This window comes from Lactuca virosa, chromosome 8, assembly GCF_052849685.1.
Source record: "Lactuca virosa cultivar CGN04683 chromosome 8, Lactuca_virosa_CGN04683_v6, whole genome shotgun sequence".
In the NCBI taxonomy this organism is placed as follows: domain Eukaryota; kingdom Viridiplantae; phylum Streptophyta; class Magnoliopsida; order Asterales; family Asteraceae; genus Lactuca; species Lactuca virosa.
Window position 1 is genome coordinate 80,885,124 of NC_136433.1, and position 17,900 is coordinate 80,903,023.

Genomic DNA, 17,900 nt, shown 5'->3' on the forward strand with positions numbered 1-17,900 from the left:
GATTTAAGTTTAATCAAGTAGGCAATCAACTTATCAGTGGTTGATAGTTTAATGTGTCTCAAACTAGTAATCGATTTTAATAAAACTTAATAGTGGTTGTTTAATTAATTGGATTGATATTTGATAGTGACCAAAAGTAAGAATTTCGGATATCCGATTGTAGTATCCGAATCCGTATCCGAAATTTCGGATATCCGAAATTTCGGATACGGAATCGGATACCAAATATACACTATTCGAATTTTCGGATATCCGGTTTTGAACACCCCTACTAGTAAGGTTCTATCCAACCCATTGTTATTTAATAATAATTAAAATTATTTATTATTTGAAGTATTTTTTTGTTAGCAGCTTTTTATCTTTCTATATTTTGTATTTTTAGGAACACAATCAAAATGCAATTTTTAACTTCACGTTAAGTTGTACATTCTCATCTTTCTTTTTAATGAATTTACAAACATTGTTTAAATATTAATAATATTTTTTTTATAAAAAAACTGTACGTTTTAAAAAAAACTGCATGTTTTATAAAAAAAATTGCACGTTTTATAAAAAACTGAAGTTTTTATAAAAAAAAACTGCATTTTTTTAATTTTTTTTGCATATTTTAATAAACAAATTGTACGTTTTAAAAAAACAGCTTGTTTTAGAAAAAAAAATTGTACGTTTTATAAAAAACTATACTTTTAAATAAAAAACTACACGTTTTATAAAAAACATAAAAAAGTAAATTATAACAAGAAACAACAAAGAATAACATATTTATGAAAATTAAGTTTATGGAAATGGAAAAAAAAATGTTTGTACGTTTACGACTAAAAACAAAGATAAAAATTAATGAAAATTATTTATATTATTATATGATAAAAATAATACTATTGTTAATTTTTTATCTTAATAAAAAATAAGTTTAAATTTATGAATATTAATAAAATTAGTAATAAAAATATAATTATTATATAATAAACTTTTATTGATTAGGTTTTAATGAAATAATTCTAAAAGTTAGTTAAAGAATAATTATATGACAATGATGACTTAAAAGGTATGAAAAATGATAATTATATGGTAATAATTACCTAAAAAGTAAGGCTAATAGTATATGAGAGTTAAGTAGATTGGTGTGTCCATAGCAGCACCCATTATAATATGGACATCCTAATTAATTTTTTAATTATTTTTATTTGTTGAAATTGTATTGTTTTCTGAAAAGGCTGATTATAAACAGTTAATTATTGATTTACTTTTTATAAAAGTAGCAATAGGGTGTCTAAACGGTGTCTAATTAGACACACACACACTTAAGTTCAAAAGAGAAAATTATGTAATCGATAACGCGAAAACAAATCTTGACGACATATTTCTTTTTGCCGCAAAAAGCTTCGGTGTACCGGCACGACTGAGAAAAAAAAAAGAAAAAAAAAACGGTACGCCGGGGGAAAGGTAATATTCATATGTGAATATAAATGTAAGTATATTCACATATGAATCCACCACATCCCCTCTACTCCACCATCACCACCTCCCCTCTACTCCACCATCGCCACCTCCACTACATCTACCATCACCTCGTGTTCTCGATTTCATAATTGTTCTAATTTGAACCCTCCCATATATATATATATATATATATATATATATATATATATATATATATATATATCACTTTTTCAATTATATATGTATTTTAATTTACTTTAAAATCTTATTACTTTGATTTGTTTTTGACTTGTTTGCACTTGTATACAACAGCATCTCCCAAATTTGAAAATCATGGAACTTGCTTGTTTGAGTAACCTAATCATGACACCAGATTTTGATGAACTTCCTAATCTTGAAAGATTCATTCTTCGTGGATGTCGGTGTTTAAAAGAGATTCATCCGTCGATTGGACGGTTGAAAAGGCTTGTTTTCCTGTCTATAGAATTTTGTGCTGGTCTTAAGATATTTCCTCCCATTACACAACTAAAGAAACTCGAGACCTTTTCCTTATCGCATTGCCCAAAACTTTTTAAGCTCTCATGGATCGAAAGGAACTTGAACAGTGTACCATTTCTTCATTTGAATAATAGTGGGAAAGGAGTAGCATCTTCTAAGAAAACTTCATCAAACATTTTTGCTACTTGTTGGGCGTGTGGTGACACAGAAGTTAAAAAACCACAAGAGAACCTCAGTGATGTAGAAGAATGTTATTTAGAGGAGGCTTGTTTACATCACAACAGCATGAACCACCATACTCTATTAAGGTTTTTTCCCAAATCCTTAAGAAAGTTAAATCTCAGGTACTGTAATTTGGGAGATATAGGCATTGGTTCTGCTGTTTGGGAGTTACCCAACTTGGAAGAACTCATTCTAAAAGAAAATGAATATTCGCATTTAAATTTTAGTCTCTTGCAACTTCCTCGGCTAAAATGGCTCGATGTATCACGCTGCACAAAACTTGTAGAATTGTCAGAACTGCCATCAAGTATAGTTGTTGTTATAGCAGATGGTTGTGACTCACTTGAAAGCATTGGAGATATTTCAAACTGTAAATGGTTGCGGAAAGTCTCACTTCTGGGGGTGAAAAATCTTCGGCCATGGGTTGGTGACATATTAGTACGCTCTATGCTCCAGGTTTGGCTCTACCTTTGGAATATTTCAATATTTTTTATAATATAAACCCAAACATAAGAATCATAACTGAATTTGTTTTCCACGGCAGGGTAATGCTGTTGAAGATCATTTTATCAGTGTCGCTCTCGAACATCAGATGATTCCAAAGGGGTTGATAGGTAGGCTTCATAGGTTGAAAACGTTTAAACTCCCTCTTCCACATGATTGGCGCAATGACTTTTGTGGATTTTTGATATGCATTATCACCAACACAAGACATCCGATCATAAATATAATCATCAAGCGAGAGGCGGATGAGGATTCTCGATCTGAGCTTTGGCAGGAATCTAATGAAGCACCAGATTCTAAATATGGTAAAAGTGTGTCACTCGTAGGATATGTTTCCTTCAGTTCATTGAGTCGAACAGGATACTTGAATTCAACATACAATATGATTTCTTTTTCCATCTACGGAAAGAATTGGAGTGGGCCGGAAGCTAATAGTTATGTTGGAGCTGAACTCGTTCCTAGGAAAAGTAAAGGTGATGATCAGGTGCAAACAACAGACTGGTCAGAGTTTTGGGACAAGGACCATGAACATGGAAATACATTTACAATCCACCGTGAAGCACATTCTTCTATCAAGATCTTATGGCAACCTTACTACTGCACACAGGTCTGTTGATTATTCGCCACTTCGTATCTCACTTTCTTAACTCTCTTTTTGCATTATTCTCATTGAATAATCAGTGGTAACAGTTACTTTCTCCCTGATTCTACCATTACGATTAGGTAAATGTGACAGGAATCACTTTAGTCTCAACGACTTAGAGATTCGTTTATGAGTTTGTGTTTTTCTAAGTATTCCTTTATTTGACCATTATAAACTTTTCCTCGCTTTCCCCCTACTTTGCTTCTACTTCAGTGGTGTTCTCCGTTTCTGTGACTGTTTTCCTGTTTTGTTTTTGTTTCGAGGCTTATTTCCTGCAGTAGTTTCTTTCACCATCATATAGCTTTTCCGTATTGAGTGGCTTTTCAAAAATAAATACTCCTAAGGGGGCGTCTGGGTTGTGGCATTTCGAATTTGGTATCGGAAGGATATGGAATTGAAAGGATTAATTTGTGATTGGTTAATAAAAGTCGATCATTACATAGTCCAAAAACCTATCAAGTACCAACTGTCCAATTTTCAATATGTCAACGTTTTTTTTTTTTTTTTTTCGGGCATGATTCTTTTTGCACACCCTTTAAGGATTTGGAATGGAACTAAAATTTGTTCTTCAGTACACCTTGTCGGGTTTGTATCTGTAAAAGAGTGTGAAATATGTATATTTTATAAATAGCTAATACCAACGAATTTGAATAATTATAAAAAATTAAAAATGATCAAATTACTTAGTTGAAAAACGATTCTTCTTAAAAACTGTATAAGTACTTAAAAAAACCTATTCATTACATATACCATTCAACATATAATAATTTTGTTAATAAATTCTATACATATTCAATGGGATATTCCATATATAACCTGTTTGGCTGTCAAGGAATCATACCTCTGGTCCAAAAACTGAAGTCGAAATCAGGAAAAATAAAATAAAATTGCTTCTAAACCTAGCTATTACACATGAACATGGTCAAGTTTGTAAAACAAAATTGCAAAAACAGTTTAATCAAACACCTCTTTGATTAATTGGAAAAATAACTCAAAAATCAATTATGTTTTTCTGCATAATATCATGCCTCGATATCTATACATATATATACTCCTAAAACTACCGACTTGTAGAATTAGATCACAATTAGGAAACTAGAAACCGACTTGTTTATGATTTCCTAAAAACTAGGTTGGTCTCCAAGTCCTACTCGATTTAGGATTCCAACAATCACCCCCGAATCTCTAAGTCCTTCTAGAGAATTCTTCAACCCCGTTTCGTTTTTTAAAAAACGGATTCATCGCTGTCGTCACGTTCCGAAAAATCACCTTCTCGTAATTTTTGGAGTTGTTCCGGACATTCAGACGCAAAGTGACCCAGTTTGTCACACCGAAAACAAATCACCTTAGATCGGTCTTTTTCCCTATTTTTCCGATTTTTGTCGCAATAGCAATTACATTTTTTGCAATTGGGTTGAGATAAATCAGAATTGGACTGGGCCGATTACTTTGAGAAACACTATTATTTCCTTTGGGCCCGCCTGACCCACATGACCCTCCAGATCCGGATCCACTTGACCCGTTAGTCCCATTAAACTCATTCGATCCTTTCCACTTTCCCTTCGTTCCCGACGAGTTACCCCCACCAACCGACGAGCCTTCTTCAAACGTCGATTTCACAAATAGCACCTTTGATTGATCGCTCCCATCGGTATCCTCTTCCCTTACTCTTTCCTCGTAGGCCTTCAATCGTCCAACCACATCCTCGAAACCCACCGTCTTCAGATCAAGAACTTGCTCAAGGGAGGCCACGATGTGGATGTATTTTCTTGGCAACGACTTGAGAAATTTCTTCACCATCTTTGATTCTTCAATCGTTTCACCTAGTGCTGCCGATTGTGACGAGATTCCGGACAGTTTTCCGGCGAAACTATCGATTGTTTCTGAATCGTTCATCCTGAGCCGATCGAACTCGGCACTTAGGGTTTGAAGACGGGCCTCCTTCACCCTATCAGCCCCTACATAACGAGCCTTGATCGATTCCCACAGAACCTTTGAAGACTCGACATCGCCAATTTGCATTATCAAGCTTTCTGGAATTGCCTGATAAAGCAGCCCCATAGCAAGGTAATCTTTCTCCTCGGTCTTCTCTGTTCCTGGATCGATCACTGTCCAAGCCTTGTGAATCTTTAATACCACTTTCATTCTCATTGACCATACCGTGTAATTCGTTGAGTTCAGCATAGGACATGCTACAGTGGTTGACCCAACTTCCTTCACTCTCACCGGAGGGGGCCTGCACCATCTTCACCATCCGACATGTTGACCTAGCTTGTCAACAGGTAACAAAATCGATCTCACAGCCTTCGATTCCTTGGCTCTGATACCAATTCAAGTTTGTAAAACAAAATTGCAAAAACAGTTTAATCAAACACCTCTTTGATTAATTGGAAAAATAACTCAAAAACCAATTATGTTTTTCTGCATAATATCATGCCTCGATATCTATACATATATATACTCCTAAAACTACTGACTTGTAGAATTAGAACGCAATTAGGAAACTAGAAACCGACTTGTTTATGATTTCCTAAAAACTAGGTTGGTCTCCAAGTCCTACTCGACTTAGGATTCCAACACATGGTGTCTGCCTAAAAGTATGCTGCAAAAGCAAAATCAAAATTATGCTTTTAGCCTCAACTATTTTCAGTCTTAAGTGTAACTTTCATCGTTGGTTGTAATTACATTGTATTCAATGCCAGCAAGTAGTTGTGAAAGTGGACATATATAGCTATGAAGACATAGAGAAGGCTATGTTGGAAGTTATCCACCTTTCAGGTTAATATTGTGTTTGTATTTTTTTCATTCTAGCTATTTGCATTTGAGTACCATGTGTGTGAGTAAATTTTGTTTTGAAATATATATAGGGGTGGAGTCCGTATCACTCATGAAAGACACGATGGACGTGGAATTGGCAGTGATTGGAGATGTTGATCCAGCTGATATCGTCGTAAGACTTAGAAAGTGTTGCTACGCAGAGATAGTGACCACTGGACCAGCTAAAGGTTGGTAGAAGCTTAATGGGGGTTCAATACTTTGTTCAAAGTGTATAAGAGCATCCAAATGGTTGTGTAGATGTATTAATTAGTACATGTATATTGGAGTACTTTTCAAAATCTCACGAGGGAAATGGGCAATGTACAAGAAAAGATGCAGTAGGTACATGTGTATAGGGTTGGCTTTGGATTGATGATACCAATACATATTGATGTAACAACACCCACTTAGTTATCTTTCAGATATATGCATGTGTTGTGCATGCTTTGTTAGTTTCAGTTTGTCATTTTTATATTTATACATTATTTGCTTTTTCAGTTTAGCTTTTGATCATTTCCTGTTTAGTAGTAGACACAAGTTAGTGGGTAGTTTTTTATGTTTTATGCATTCGCGTTTTCATGTAAGCCTTTTGGTATCTAGTTTTTCTTATTCCATAAAATCAAGCAAACACGTGAAGCTTAGATTGTGTGTTCTCTTCTTATAGTGTTTATCCTTGTTTGTTTTGCGTTGTGTACAAGTTATGTTGTGTACAAGTTACAGGAACCATTTCAAGTTAACATACTGGTGTCAAAGCCTAACCCATGGGCGATCTTCAAGTAGTAGGCGGCATTAAGAAACTCAGCAATGGTAACTACAGCACCTGGTTAAGTTTTACATGCAGGGTCAAGATCTCTCAGAAGTGTAGATGGAACTAAGTTGTACATGCAGGGTCAAGATCTCTGGGAAGTTGTAGATGAAACTGAGACAATTCTGGTGCAATTTGGGAGATGGAGACATCAGATCTGGTGCTGTTTGGGAGTTACCCAACTTGCAAGTACTCGATCTAACTGAAAATAACTTTTAACGATTGAATTTTAGTCTCTTTTGAGTTCCTCGGCTCAAATGGCTTGATGTGTCGTACTGCAAAGACCTTGTAGAATTGTCGGAGCTGCCATTAAGTATTGCTGTTGTTATAGCGGATGGTTGTGATTCACTTGAAATCTTTGGAGATGTTTTCAAACTGTGAATGGTTGTGGAAAGTCACTCTTACTGGGAACTACGAACTTGGTCCACTTGCTGGAGACATATTACTAAACTCCATGCTCCTGCAGATTTGGCTTTTGATTTTATATGTAATATATAAATAAAACCAAACATAAAAAGAATACAGGTGAATCATAATGAATGTGTTTGTTTAGTGGTAGGGAAACGCCAAAGATTACTTTATCAGTATCAACATTTCAAACATTGATATTTGGAGTGGGTGCTCGGTACTTTGGGTCGACTGGGTGAAGACTTACAATATGCTGCTTCCACACGATTGGTACAATCACTTTTCTGGGATTTTGATGTTCCTCAAATCCAATGGGAATTTGTATTCTCTGAACCCTGGCATAATCATCAAGCTGGGCGTAGACGAAGATTTTCAATCTGAGCTTGGTCAGGAGTCTAATGAAACACTTGAGACTCAGTCTCAAGAGAAGACATATGTAGGATATGTTTCCTTTAGTTCACTGAGGCACACCACATGCTTGAATTCAACATACAATATCATTTCTTTTTCCCAAGATAAGGAGAAATTGTATGGAGATGATTACAAGTTTAGAGCTGTACTCGTTCCTAAAAAATATCTGTTCCAAACAACAAAAGCGGCAACCAATTCCTTACAATTTTGGGATGAGGAGGAAGTTTATGATAGAAAGACATTTACGATTCAACATGATTCAAACTCGTGTATCGAGATTTTATGGGATCCTCTTAGTCATTTGTAAACTCATTCTCTCTTTGACTATATTACAGTTCCTAGTTCTCTCCCTCAACTTTTTCTTTTGCATTATTACCGTTAAACGATCATTGGTACCGATTTACTTTAATGAACTTGTGCTTTCAATCAAAACACACGCACACACATTAAGGTTGTTGGTTGTTTGGAAAGTTGATTTGGGTCATTAAATCCCAACTTACTTTAAATGGTTATGCTTAACTTGATTTGGGTTGTTAAAACCCAACTTACTTGAAATGGTTATGCTTAACTTGATTTGGGTCACTGAATCCCAACTTATTGAAATAGTCTTGTCAAACTTATTTGTCTTGGGTAATTAAACCCCAATATGAGTGAAATAGTTTTGAAAAGATTTGGGTCATGAACCCCTACATCTTTTGGAAATTGATTTTATAATAAATGGTTTATCGGAGGCTGATTTTAGTAAGTTAGATTGCTATCTTATTCAAAGTGAATCCACATCGGGTATTCTTACTAAGCAAATCCATTTCCTAACCTTTTTTGAAATATGCAGGTTGAACGTAGAGGTGAGAAGCAGAAGAGTTTAGCTTGGATTTTGAGAAGAGCACAACTTGTGTGGTGAGTTGAACAAGTGTTTTAATGTGTTGATTGTAAACAACCTCATTATTTTAAACTTGAAATCGTTTATACTTTTAGGATTGTTCTATTTCCGCAAGACTTAACTCTAAACTAATACAAATTTGGATTATAAAACTAAAAAAATTTCTTAAAAGGGTTTACTATTAAGCCCGAGCGAAGGGTGTTAAAAAATGGTAATATTATTTTTTATTTTTAAGTTTTTTATTTTTTTTTCTTAAAATGGCTTTACAATTTATGAAGTTTGATATTGTTTTTTTTGTTATGTTCTAAAAATTAAAATTGATTTATGATTTATAAAATTTGATTAAGAAAGAAAAACAATAATATCCTTAAACATGGCGTGAACATATGCCTAAAAAGGTTGTTCGACCGACGAATATCACTCGAATAGCAGATCCGTTTAGCAACTCTTAACAAACAACGTTGTGTCATTCAAGCATCTTAATAGTTTAATTTCTACCGCATAGCCTCTCTACTGTAGTATACTTATTTGGGACGTGATCAAATTTTAAGGTTTTGGAGGTGAGAATGTAAAATATAGAAATGTGGGGACTAAATCTTGAAACTTATAAACTTGAAGGTATAGTTTTTTAGGATGTGATCAAGTTTTAAGGTTTTGGAGGTGAAAATATAAAATGTAGAAGTATGGGGACTAAATGTTGAAACTTCTAAACTTGAAAGCATATTTTTTGGGGACGTGAAAATTTTAAGGTTTTAGAGGTGAAAATATAAAATGTAGAAGTATGGGGACTAAATGTTGAAACTTCTAAACTTGAAAATATATTTTTTGGGGACGTGAAAATTTGGAGGTTTTGAAGGTAAGAATGTAAAATGGAGAAGTGTGGGGACTAAATATTGAAACTTGTAAACCTGAATAAATTTATTTGTCATTATTTTGTCTCCCTCGTTGACCGACCTATCTAATGAGTGAGGTGAGAGAGGAGTCGAGCGCTGGATGAAATAATCAGCCTAACTCAGATCGATCCCAGCTTAAAGAACAAATGACTGAAGAAACTCTACGGGAATTGAAGTGTAAGCGGTGAGTTGATTGCAAAGTAAAATCTTAGAAAGGGCTTCTGCTAAAATCTGGCGTTGCTGAGAATTTGAGGTACGTTCTGAAACTGATAAATTGATGAAGAATAATTTGTCAATAAATAAATTGATGTGTTAATAAAGTTCTATACGGGTAAGAAAAATGTCGATCTGGAATGTCGGAAACGTATTTTGACGTAATCTAGTCAAATCTTTGAAGTTTTTGAATTAGTGTAGTTAGATGATAAAATTAAACAATTTGTGAAGTTCATGAGCTGTTGTGGATGTTATGAACGAAAGGAATTAGTGGGAAAATGAATCTAAGAATGTGTATTTGTTGTGGATAGAAAAAGAGAATCAAACAGGGTAATAGGGAATTTAAACGATCCTTTAAGAGGGGACATCGAAACATTATATTTAGATCAAAGATACCAGTCATTTACTGATTACCAATTCTGGTGTTTCGAATTTAGGCTGGTTAGTAATTAAGATGCTTGGTTGGTATTTATAAGTGAACACTGTTGTAATTGTATTGATTGAATTGAATTCTGAATACCGAAATTGTACAGGTATTTATACACAGTAGGAAGGGGGAATAAGGCCTAAGTATACGGCACTAACTAACAGAATACACAGGATTAGGTAAACTATTTGAACACTTCATTTTCATGTTGATAGCATGGTTATTAGGTATAAACTTATGTTAAGGATCTAAAGTTGGGGCATTGAAGAGTGAAGGGGTTGAGGAAAGGTATCTACATACTCAAATCAATTCAAGTTGAAATAGCAAATTAAGGAACAAATCCTATGGCAATTGATGCATAAGCTTGCAAACTGAAGAGTTTAGAAAAGGAGTCTGCCAAAGCTTGGTGTTGCTGGGAAATTTCCTACACTCATTTTAAGAAAAATCTCAACGTAGAATTAATAATAAAACATCAATTTGTATAATGTGGTCTGACAACTTACAAGTTACAACACCCACATCAGTTCATATCCGTCTTTTGAATCATAAATTCATAACTTGCATTATTTATCAAAGGAGTTTTATTGACAAAACAATGAAAAAAAAAACAATTAAGGACTGGTTATGAGGTTCTCTAAATGGCAACCAATTACTTCAATTATGAGTTATGAAAATGTTTTTTTACATGATAACAGGTAGTGGAAACTCACATCTCAGTTATAATATTTCATCATTGAAGTACTCAAACTGCATATAGTCTATCTCAACAAATCAACATATCAATGGCATCTTCATCTTTATCTCCTTCCGCTATGGCCTATTCTTCTCAGTTGTGGAAGTACCATGTTTTTCTTAGTTTTAGAGGAGAAGATACTCGGAAGACTTTTGTTGATCATCTCTACACGGCTCTTGTACAACAGGGGATCTACACTTACAAGGACGATGAAACATTTCCTCGGGGAGAATCAATTGCCCCATCCCTTGAGAAGGCCATTGAAGAATCACAAATTGCTGTCATCATATTCTCTAAAAACTATGCTGATTCTTCATGGTGCTTAGATGAACTTGTACATATCATGAAATGCAAGGATATGAGAGACCAAATCGTTATGCCCATATTCTATGATGTGGATCCCTCTGAAGTGCGCAAACAAAAACGAAAATATGGAGAAGCTTTTGCTATACATGAGTTGGATAACAAGACCAAGGTTGAATCTTGGAGAAAAGCACTTCTGGATGCAAGTAACCTTTCTGGATGGGAACCCCAACACATTGCCAACGGGTAATTTCCTTCTTGGTTTTTGTATTTTTTATGCTTAAAATATGTGTGCTCATCTACTATAAGTCATTTATACTAATTCCTTATAAGTTAATAAAAGGATAAAGCCAAATTTTTTATGATACATGTTTCTATAGAACAACTAGTCATGTATAACGAATTAATGATGCAAATAATTATACTCGTGCTATGCAGTACACCAACAAAAATATATTTTAGAAGGGAAACAACAAGTATGATGTAAAGAAGTTCTCTTAGCTATTTTGAAAACACAGCGGGTAGTAGAGAGTGATGATAATAAGTAGGCTGTCATACAAAAATGCTTTGATTATTCTGGATGATGTTGATGACCTTAATTGATACACAAAGGCTAAAACTAGATCACTTGATAAGAGACAAATATTATAATCACTACTACAGGAGATTGACATTTGCTAAGTATACACAAAGTAGACATTGTCGAGGGTAGTAGTATATAATAGGGCTATTTTTCATTCTGAGCATGTTTTAATGATCCTTATATATCCAATTTGCAGGCATGAGTCAAAGTGCATTAAAGAAATTGTTGACATAATTTCTCATAGGTTGCGTCCAATAACTTCAAGTGTGGATGACAACCTGATTGGAGTAGAGTCCCGCATGCAAGATTTGATATCAAAGTTACAAATTGGGTTTGGTGGTAAGAGAATGATTGGAATATGGGGAGTTGGGGGTGGTGATAAGACTACTCTTGCCTCTTCTATCTATGATGAAGTTTCTAGTAGGTTCGATGGTTGTTGCTTTCTAAAAAATATCCGGGAGGAATCAATTAAAAAGAATGGTCTTGAAAACATGCAAGCAGAAATTCTTTCTGGGGTTTTGAAACAAAAGCTAGTGCAAGTAGGAAGAGTTGAAGAAGGAAGGCGCATGATAAAGGATAGGTTACACCATAGGAAGGTGTTGATTGTGCTTGATGATGTTGACAACCTTGAGCAGCTAGAACAGTTAGTTGGATCACATGATTGGTTCGGTGAAGGAAGCCGGATAATAATCACCACTAGAGATGAGCATGTATTAAGTGGACACAGAGTAGATGTTATACACAATATTACCTTGTTAAACAATGACGAGGCTATGAAGCTTTTTTGTAAGCATGCACCCCAGGGTCAGAATCCTACAGAAGATTATGAGTTGCTTTCAAAAGATGTGGTTTCTTATGCCTGTGGGCTCCCATTAGCACTTAGAATTCTTGGTCGTTTCTTATGTGACAAAGATATGAATGAATGGAGGAGTGCATTGGCTAGATTGAAAGAAATCCCGGATGCTAATATACTTGAAAAGCTAAAAATCAGCTTCGATGGACTTACACCTGTGGAGAGAGAGTTGTTCCTTGATATTGCATGTTTCTTCAGAGGGCATGATTATAAAGATGAAAAGATGATGATGATACTTGATGCTTGTGGTTTTCACCCTGTTATAGGCATAAAGGTGTTGATACAAAAAGCTCTCATAACTATTTCGAATAAAAGGTTTAGTATGCATGATTTGGTACAAGAAATGGCACACTACATTGTTAGAGGGGGACACCCTAACAATCCCGAAAAACATAGTCGAGTTTGGAAGAGGGAAGATGTTTTAAATATATGTGCTATGGATGCAATGGAGGTAATTGTTTAAACTAGCTTTTTGTGATATATATATATATATATATATATATATATATATATGTTTTAATGAGCGCTTTTAACTATATCCTGACACCATTTCGTTCCTTGATCCCAGAACCTTGACAAGATTGAAGCTATAAATTATTGGTGTCTAAGAAGTACTCGCGAATCACAAGTTTTTCTTCAGGTCATTGCAAACATGAAGAAACTTCGGTGGATTGATGTGAGCTTTGGATTGACATCTACATTACCAGAAAATTTTTCACCAAGGGAGCTGTGTTGTCTGATATTTTCTGGTGGCCTCAAGGAAACACAAATTTGGGAGGGTTATAAGGTACTTCTTATCGTAAATGGCTAGAATGAATTTATTATGTTAGCAAACTTTTGACTTATGTGTACTTGTGTTTACAGTATCTACCAAATTTGAGGACGATCAATCTTGATCTAATGCCAAACCTAACGAAGACACCTAATTTTGATGGGCTTCGGAACATTGAAAGATTCATGATTAGGGGATGTGGAAAATTAATAGAAATTCATCCATCATTTGGGCATTTGGAAAAGCTAGTTTACGTAGTGATAGACGGTTGTTTCAATCTTCAGATGCTTCCACCCATTACCCGATCGAAGAAACTTGAGACTCTTGAACTCTCAAAGTGCAGTAAACTTTTTAATTCTTCAAGGATACAGCAAAGTATGGAGAATGTAGAACATCTCCCAGAGCCTTTTCTTCCTCACAACATAAACCACATAGGGCTACGCTTTTTTAATGGATGCTTGAGAAAGTTGGATCTCAGTGGTTGCTTTTTGGGAGATGGAGACATCAACTCTACTGCTGTTTGAGAGTTTCCTAACTTGCAAGAACTCGATCTACATGGGAATAAGTTTTCAAGATTAAATTTTAGTCGAATTCCTCGACTGAAATGTCTCAATGTAATATACTGCTTCCATCTTGTAGAATTGTTGGAGCTGCCATCAAGTATAGCTGTTGTCATAGCGGATGATTGTAACTCACTTGAAAGGTTTGGAGATATTTCAAACTGTAAATGGTTGTGGAAATTCTCATTGTGGGGGAACAACAAACTTGGTCCACTTGATGGTGACATATTACTAAACACCATGCTCCAGGTTTGGCTTTTCATTTTCATTTTTTCATTCATTGTTATAATATAAACCCAAAAATAAGAAGAATACAGGTGATCACTCATAATGGAATGTGTTTGTTTTGTGGAAGGGAAATGCCAAAGATTACTTTATGAGTATCAACCTTTCAAACATTGACATTTGGATGGAGACGTCTGTAGTTTGGATCGACTGGGTGAAGACTTATAATATGCAGCTTCCACAGAATTGGTACAATCACTTTTCTGGGATTTTGATGCTCGCTAAATGCAACAATCGGTATCAGCGCTTTAATATAATTATCAAGCAGGGTGTAGATGAAGATTTTCAATCTGAGTTCTGGCAGGAATCTAATCAAACACTTGAGTCTTCTTTTCATGACACGTATGTAGGATATGTTTCCTTCAGTTCACTGAGGCGCACAGGATACTTGAATTCAACATACAATATGATTTCGTTTTCTACGGGGGATAGTTTGTTGTTGGGTAGAGCTCAGCATAGGTTTAGAGCTAGAGTTGTACTCATTCCGAAAGATGATCCCATGCAAACAGCAGCAGTTGCAACAAATTGCTCAGAATTTTGGGATAAGGAAGTTCTTAATAGAAAGACATTTACCATACAACATGATTCAAACTCCTCTATCAAGATTTCATGGTTTCCTTGGATCTGACAAACCCATTCCCACACGTATTGAATAACTTTTTCTTGTGCATTATTATTGGTGGTAACATTTACTCTTATAAATTTGTTACTGTCAACCAAAACCTGAGCTGATGATAGATTTATGAGTAGCTTTAGTCTCAATTTATTAGTGGTCTGTTAATTGATCATGGACTCATGGTTGTTTTTGTTGATACCGATTACATCTAAACTAATTAGATCTAAAAATGTATGGTAATATGTTTGCCTTTCTCAAACGATATATGTGATTCTAGTACATTTCGACAAGCCTTTCTGGTTGTTTGATATTCAATTTGTGAAACATAGTGCTGGGGAACACCTATAATCAGCTCAATGTCATTTCAATATAAAAAAGGTTGAGAAATCAAGCCCTAAATCTGATCAGGGAAAGGATATTCAAAATGGAAGTCATAAGGAACAGGCCCTTGAACAGTAGGTGAAAGCAGTTCCATATAAATAAAAAATTCATCAATTTCAAAACAAAAAGAAAGCCCAAAATGATAAAACCTATTGCTGGACTTCAGGCTCAGTAGCTAGCATGTGGATTCGTGCATAAACAAAACCAAAGCCAGAGTTTGCCCCGGTAAAATCTGATAGTCATTCCTCTTTATAATGATGCTCAAGTTCTTGCTAAGAATCAATAGAAAATGATAGTAGTAAGATACAGCAAATGAAGTTAAAGGGAAGATGGTGAAGGCAATAATAGAAAGATGAGGTTTGTCTTTGATTACTCTGATGAAGATGATGAGGACAACGTTGCACTGAGTTTAGCCTCACAGATCCTCTAAAAAAACAAGTTTATGTTGATCCAAGGACTAAAGATCGGATCTTCAAAGTAAGAACTTGAATTAATATTGATGAACTAAAAGGAAGTGAAACCGAAGTGTAATGCCTCAAAACTAGTACAGAACCTCTTCGTCGATTCCTAACCTTAAGAGCTTAAGTGTAGGGAAATTTAGGGTTTGTGGTAGAGATCTAGATACCAACTTGGATCGTGATATCACTTTCCGAACTGATATTTCTACCTTATGCCTGGGTTACAAGAAATTCAGCCTAGGATAATCCAAGTGGATACTTACGTTTCTAGGCACAGAAAACGTAAGCCTATATGCTAGAGGATTCTGTGAAAGTACGATGAAAAATGAGAGCTTAAGATCGTAACCCTCTTCTGTAGAGGAAGAGCTGTTTATATATTAAACAAGATTAGGGTTTCATTAGGGTTGGGCCGCCATTAGTTGCTTTGGAAGCAAATAATGTTAATCCGGATTTAATGAGGATTTATGGTTACCAAAACTAACGAGTTTCGTTAGTTTTATCATAATCACCCTCAAGAAATTGAATTTTCCACTATGCTCCCATGTGTAAAATTCGGTGAGGTTGTGGGGCTCTGCCAGCCAGGGGCTCTTCCCCTTAGACCCCGCTAGGGGCGCTGCCCCTAGACCCCCCAAAGGGGCGCTGCCCCTTTGGAAACTCCAGACCCGGGGGCGTTGCCCCTGACCCCCGACTAGTCGTCGAACCGGCTTCTAATTCGATCTTATACATGCGTGCACTTCGCAAAACTCCGTACATATATTAGAGTACAAATTATGAAGCCCTTAGCTCACATGTTAGTTCCCAGTTACTTAAAATGACATGGTGACACTAAAATCACCAACATAAAGTAAAACCAAATATTCTTTTCTTGTGTTCAAGACTTTTAATACATGCTTACGGTGTTCAACACACTAACAAAAGGATACAATCATATCACAACCATAATTTCGGTGTACATCATACTAACAAGAGGATACAATCATATCACAACTATACTTTAGTTGCACATCATACCAACAACTATTTGGGATTAAGTTTGAAATAAAAAAAACACTTTATGATAAAAGAGTGTAAAACAAAGTTTTTAAAAAAGTTTTTGGTTATGTTTGAAAATCAAGAACTTGAACCAAAAACGTGAAACAGGGTTTATGGTTATGTTTGGGAATTGAAGTTCACATTTTGGAATTGGAAATGAAGCATAATCCATTCGGATATTGAGCTAGGTGAGTTTAATTCCCATTCAAAAGTGCAAACAATACTTTCTTTGTTAAGCATTTGCTATGGCATGTTGCTTTGTTTATTATAAACCTTACCATACATGCCTAATTAATGTAAGAAAACATTGCAAATGCACATGATATCATTTAGAAGATATTCATATGCATACCTCACACCTATACTTATCCTACCAAAATAACCCAACTTTTCAGGTGCACGTCACACACAAACATCAACAATTTATATCATATAGCAGAAATAAAAATATCACCATTCTTAGTTAATGGCCAACATTCCATAACTTGCACAATATATACCGAGTAGTATTGGAAAAAACAAGTTCCCCACTTTAGAACACACGACCATTCAAGTTTTTTCAAATTAAGCTATTAGTTACTTAAGGAAACGAACAAAATTTTTTACGCAACCAAACAAATGTACCTAATCGAATGACAATATAGGTATCGGTAAGAAACAATAGGTTGTCGAACACTAGGGGAACGAGTATAATCAAATAAAGAAAACTTAATTCTTGATTAAACAGTAAAAAGGTAAAAATTAGGGAATTTGAATCTTCAAACAAAAAGAAAAAGATTTTAGAAATCAAGAGAAACAAGTACTTTCACTTAGATTTAATTCCTTATTAATTATTAGTTATGGTTGATTCAAATACATAAAATTCAATTCCACATGAATTTCGTCCATATATCGAGCACGTTAAAGATATAAAAGGAGATGGAAATTGTGAATTATGGGCTATTGCTCTTTCTCTTGGTTATAGTGAAGATCATTAGCATCAAATTTGGTCAGATTTATACATGCAACTGATTTATACAATGAGCTAATAAGACACCACAGAGAGTACACACTGATTTATTGACATCAAATTCGGTCATAGTGAAGCTTATTGGCATAAGATTTGATCAGATTTATATAGCAGGCTATTGCTCTTTCTCATTGAATTTCGTTCGTCAGGTTTT

At 34.9% G+C, this 17,900-nt stretch overlaps 3 protein-coding genes across 4 annotated transcripts in view; all 3 read left to right on the plus strand.

Moving 5' to 3' along the window:
• The window catches only part of LOC145130543 (disease resistance protein Roq1-like), a 40,582-nt gene extending 37,231 nt beyond the window's left edge, over positions 1–3,351 (plus strand). Inside the window, exons 8-10 of the mRNA XM_079065324.1 lie at positions 1,753–2,616; positions 2,705–3,271; positions 3,346–3,351. Coding sequence (XP_078921450.1) covers positions 1,753–2,616; positions 2,705–3,271; positions 3,346–3,351 — 1,437 coding nt within the window. The remainder of the gene's footprint in view (positions 1–1,752; positions 2,617–2,704; positions 3,272–3,345) is intronic.
• A 1,509-nt stretch (positions 3,352–4,860) lies between these two features.
• On the plus strand, positions 4,861–6,626 carry LOC145129297 (heavy metal-associated isoprenylated plant protein 12-like). Its single transcript, XM_079064002.1, has 4 exons — positions 4,861–5,374; positions 5,489–5,589; positions 6,010–6,085; positions 6,175–6,626. Exons 2-4 carry the CDS (start codon positions 5,497–5,499, stop codon positions 6,318–6,320), a joined length of 315 nt encoding a protein of 104 aa, XP_078920128.1. The 5' UTR covers positions 4,861–5,374; positions 5,489–5,496; the 3' UTR covers positions 6,321–6,626.
• A 2,953-nt stretch (positions 6,627–9,579) lies between these two features.
• LOC145129338 (disease resistance protein Roq1-like) lies at positions 9,580–14,070 on the plus strand. 2 transcript variants are annotated; one of them, XM_079064035.1, is made up of 6 exons: positions 9,586–9,774; positions 10,268–10,340; positions 10,857–11,443; positions 11,977–13,084; positions 13,202–13,420; positions 13,498–14,070. In XM_079064035.1, exons 3-6 carry the CDS (start codon positions 10,944–10,946, stop codon positions 13,927–13,929), a joined length of 2,259 nt encoding a protein of 752 aa, XP_078920161.1. In that variant the 5' UTR covers positions 9,586–9,774; positions 10,268–10,340; positions 10,857–10,943; the 3' UTR covers positions 13,930–14,070. The 2 variants fall into 2 exon arrangements, with proteins under 2 accessions (XP_078920162.1, XP_078920161.1); XM_079064036.1 differs by lacking the exon at positions 10,268–10,340 and having other exon boundaries at positions 9,580–9,774.
• Positions 14,071–17,900: the final 3,830 nt, after the last annotated feature.